This window comes from Arachis stenosperma, chromosome 4 (genome assembly GCF_014773155.1).
Source record: "Arachis stenosperma cultivar V10309 chromosome 4, arast.V10309.gnm1.PFL2, whole genome shotgun sequence".
NCBI lineage: Eukaryota > Viridiplantae > Streptophyta > Magnoliopsida > Fabales > Fabaceae > Arachis > Arachis stenosperma.
The window spans coordinates 15565948-15570639 of record NC_080380.1 but is presented as its reverse complement, the minus strand read 5'-3'; the positions used below and the strand labels follow the sequence as shown (position 1 = coordinate 15570639).

At 42.2% G+C, this 4692-nt stretch overlaps 1 protein-coding gene across 1 annotated transcript; it reads right to left on the bottom strand.

Annotated features, from left to right (window-relative positions):
* Window positions 1–2780: 2780 nt before the first annotated feature.
* LOC130974687 (uncharacterized) lies at window positions 2781–3836 on the bottom strand. Its single transcript, XM_057899545.1, has one exon. The coding sequence runs from the start codon at window positions 3834–3836 to the stop codon at window positions 2781–2783; it is 1056 nt and encodes a 351-aa protein (XP_057755528.1).
* Window positions 3837–4692: the final 856 nt, after the last annotated feature.

Sequence of the window (4692 nt, the reverse complement as noted above, 5' to 3'; positions counted from 1 at the left end):
TTCATTTATTGTTGGAGACGTCCCTGACGAGGGTACTACCCAAGAAGTTGTGCGAGATGGCCTACGAGCAAAAGCAAGTTCTAAGAGAAATGTTGACATTGAGCCGGGTGTTACCTGCCAATGGGATCCTACTAGACGTGTTGTTACTCCCACCCGAACGGTTTTTCCTGGTGCAGGTACAACTGTTTTACTCCACCTCTTCTTTTTTTTTTGAGACTTGCATACATGATTTTATTCATGCTGTTTGTATGTATGTTTGTATCTTCAGCTTCTCATACTGCTTCTGAGTCCACCTTTCAAGCTTCAAGCGCTTCTAAAATCACAAAGGAACCTTTAGCTAGTGCTTCTTCTGGTGTGTTCCATTGTATTTCTTTTCATTTGTCAGGCATGCCAACATTTTATAAGTTCTTGATGAAAAAAGGTTGTTTTGCTTTTCAGTTTCTGTCTGCAATGAGTTTGAGCATTTCAATGGCGATGCGAAGAACTTGTTATCGGAGATTGCATCCCGGACTCCTTCCTTCTTGCTTCCAAATGACCTAAACTGCCTTTTCAAGAAGCTTGGGTACCAAGCTTTTCTTGACGCATGGAATTTCTTCACTTCACACTCCCTTGCAGACTTGTGGGGTGCTCATCGGGATATGGTAGAAAATCATCTAAATAACCTTAAGTTATTTAAATTTAGTGGTCGTTGGCTTGAAAATCTTTCTGCAAAATTGGAGCCTCCACCTGGGATCTCTGATCTTGCTAGAGAAGAATTGTTGTCTAAAGAGCATCACATTCTCTCTTCTGATGTTTCTTCTCTTCAAGAAAAGGTTAACAAGCTTACATCTGAATTGAACACCCTGAAGGCTAGGTTAGCCAGCGTCAGCATGGAGCAAGAGCAATTGGCCAAGCATAAGGAGGCTGCTTCTTCTGTGATTTCTTACAGTGATATTTTGTGGCTGTGATAGTTTTAGCACTTTATTTTGTAAAATATGTAATACTTTGACAAAGTATATTTTTGTCCTACTGCTTCTGTGACTTTCATTGTACACCTCTTTTTGGGTGTTATGTTTTCCCTCTTTTTTTTAATATAATATGCATACTTCTCCAGGGGTTTTACCTACTTGTGTGATCATTTTATTTTGATACACACATTCTTTTTTTTTGCAGGGGGAGGGTATGATTCTAAGAAGAGCAGGATTATCTACTGCTATTTTTTTCTGCCTCTTTTTTTTTAGGCAAAGAAAAGGAAGGTACCCATAACTTTCTTGCCCTATTTATGCTCGACTCTTTTTAGGAGCTTGAAGGGTGGGACACTTCACTTTTTTAGAACTATTTTGTACTGCAAAATTTTTTTAGATGCATCACTCACATTTTTTGAGTGTATGATTGCTAAAGCAGTTTTCTCATGTATTGCAGGATGCTTGCAGAATAGTATAACATAAACATTGGCTTTTGATAAAGAAGCCTTTTGGAATTGAAATTTGAACTACTAAAGCTGAAATTAGGCATAGTATTTCTTGACATACTTGAAATTGATGGGGCCAGTGGTTGTTCCATGATCTGGGTCCAGCAGGATATAGTGTCCGTTGGGGTGTATTTCAGAAATAATGTAAGGACCCTCCCATTTGGGAGCCCATTTTGGCAAAGACATCTTTCTCATTACTGCGTCTACTAATTTTAGCACCAGATCACCCTCTAGGAACACCCTGGGCTGAACATGCTTGTCGTAAGCTAACACTAGTCTCCGGTGGTATTCTTCCATCTTGCTTCCCACAACTTCTCTTTTTTCTTCCAATTCTTGTAACTCAGCTTCACGATCCCTTGCCTCGTCTAACAACATCCTGGCGGTGGGCACTTCAATCTCTGTTGGTAGTACAGCTTCAACCCCATAAACCAACGAGAAGGGTGTTACTCCGGTTGTTCCATGTCTGGTTGTTCTGTAAGCCCAAAGAGCAAGTGGTAGGTATTCACTCCAATCTTTATGAGCATCGGTCACCATCTTTGTGAGTATTTTCAAAAGGCTCTTGTTAGTAGCCTCTGCCTGGCCATTGCCTTGCGGGTAGTAGGGGAAAGACTTGTGATGTTTGATTTGGTATTGTTCAAGAACACCCCACACTCTTTGGTTAACAAAGTGGGTTCCATTATCGGACACTAGAACACTTGGCAGCCTGAACCTGCATATTATATTTTCTTTGATAAATCTCACTACTGCTTCAGCATTTGCTTCCCTGACAGCGACAGCCTCCACCCACTTGGTGAAGCTTTCTGTTGCAACTAGAATCCACTTCTTCCCCATTGATGGGGGGTTGATTGGTCCCACAAAATCTACCGCCCATGTATGGAATGGGTATGGTGTTTTAAGGCTGTTCTTCTGCACGCTTGGCGCATGTATCAAGTTTGCATGCTTTTGGCATTGTAGACACCTTTTGGCCCAGTTGATTGCATCTTCCTTCATTTTTGGCCAGTAATAGCCAATCCTGATTAGTTCATACCATAAGGCCCTTCCTCCTTGGTGTCTCCCACATACTCCTTGATGGACTTCTTCCAAGACTTTATCTTTTTCTTCATCTCGAACGCATTTTAGCATCTCTCCGGTAAAACTATTTTTGAACAACTCACCTTTTCGCAAGAAGTAGCGTTCTGATCTCTTCTTCAATCTCTCAGCTTCTATTTTTTCTGAAGGCAAAACTCCAGCATCGAGGTACTCTACGATGGGTTGTTGCCAATTGTGAACATTACATATCTGCATGCTTTCTTTTGTTTCTTGACAAGCCTTGTAGGAAGCCTGTAATTCATCACAATGAATAAATACCCCACCTCTGGAGCCTTCGGTACAAATCGGGGCCTTCTTCTCCGCAAGTGGCTCCATGCAGTTGTTCTGCTTTTTCTTTCCCTTCTTCTTCTCCTACACATTTCATGAGGAGTCCATCATTGCTTTTTCTGAACATTTGCCCATTGAGGAGGAAAAATCCTCTTGTTTCTTTGGTGATGTTGAGCGTTTTGAGTTGTTCATGTATAGGCGTTCGCCAATCATTGGTTTTTTCTTCCACAGACATCCCTTCTTCTCTGGCAGGACTTTCAGCTACCCGGTGTTCCAAAGCATGTTGTCCATTTTGAATAGTGACTCTACTCCCCAATGTTGCTAAAGCATACGCATGCTTGTTTTCTATTCGGGGTACATGCTCAAATGAGATCTTATCAAATACCTTCATCATGCGCCACACTTGCTCTCTGCATAAGGCCAGACTTCTTTCCTTCGTGCCATACCCTCCTAGGATTTGTTGTATTATTAGGTTGGAGTCTCCTTTGACATGGAGTTTCTTGATATCGACTTCTTGAGCCATCTTTAGACCGAGCATTAGCGCTTCATACTCTGCCTCATTGTTGGTGCAAGAGAAATCCAATCGAAACATGAAGGACAGGTTTCTTCCATGGGAGTCTGTAAGGACGACTCCTGCCCCTCCTTGAGGATTCAAGGGTGTTCCATCAAATATAAGGGTCCATGTTTCCTCTTCATTGCAAGCATAAACAGTCTCTATTGTTCCTGGAATCTGATCTGGCAACTCTTCAATCGTTGCTTTTTCAGGACAGATCGATAAGAGGTCAGCTAAAGCTTGGCTCTTAATGGTGGTAGGTGTCACCAATTTCACATCATATTCGCTTATTAGGAGTGCCCAACGACTCATTCTTCTAGTCAACATTGGCTTTTCAATTAAAAATCTGAGACCTTCATTTTTCGATACGACTTCTACTTGGTGTGCTTGAAAGTAGTGTCGGTATCTTTGTGAGATGTACACCAGAGCGAGACAATATTTCTCTGGTGAAGAGTATCTTTGTTCCGGCCCTTTCATGGCTCTGCTAACATAAGCAATGGGTTTCTCTTTGCCTTCACCTTCTTGTGCAATTAACCCACTAACTGCTTCTTCTCCTACCACTAAGTATACCTTCAATGGTGCACCAGGCTAAGGGGAAGTCATGGTGTGAGTGGACGTGAGAACATTCTTGATCTTGTCCATCACAGCTTGGTGGTGTTGTCCCCACGTAAAGGTGTTCTTCTCTTTCAACAAGGGTCTTAGGGGTCCTAAGAGCTCCCCTAATGCTGGTATGAACCTTCGAATGTACCCCAACTTGCCTATGAACTTCTGAAGTCCCTTGATGTCTTTCGGAGGTTCCATATCTTGGACAGCTTTAATCTTATCCTCGTCAGCTGAAATGCCTCCTTTGTGGACTTTGAATCCCAAGAACTTTCCAGATGACACCCCGAAGGAACATTTCATGGGGTTCATCTTGAGTCTATACTTTCTGCATCTAGTGAACACAGCTCTGAGGTGTTCTATGTGTTGCTTCCCGGATGTTGACTTGACAACCAAATCGTCTACATAGTCTTCTACAAAGTCATGCATTATGTCATGGAATATAGCAGTCATGGCTCTTTGGTAGGTTGCTCCAGCATTCTTTAGGCCAAAAGGCATGACAGTATAGTAAAAATTACCTACGGGTGTTCGAAATGCTGTCTTTTCTTCATCTCCCGGAGCCATTCTAATTTGGTTGTACCCGCTAAATCCATCCATGAAGGAGAACCTCTCAAATCCGGCTGTAGCATCTACCATTCTATCGACATCTGGCAGAGGAAAGTCATCCTTAGGGCAAGCTTTGTTTAGATCTCTAAAATCCACGCAACACCAGATCTGCCCATTCTTCTTTTTC

What these genes read in the sequence shown, in the direction of transcription:
- LOC130974687 (XM_057899545.1), bottom strand. Translation starts at nt 3,836, where the DNA reads ATGAAAGGGCCGGAACAAAGATACTCTTCACCAGAGAAATATTGTCTC.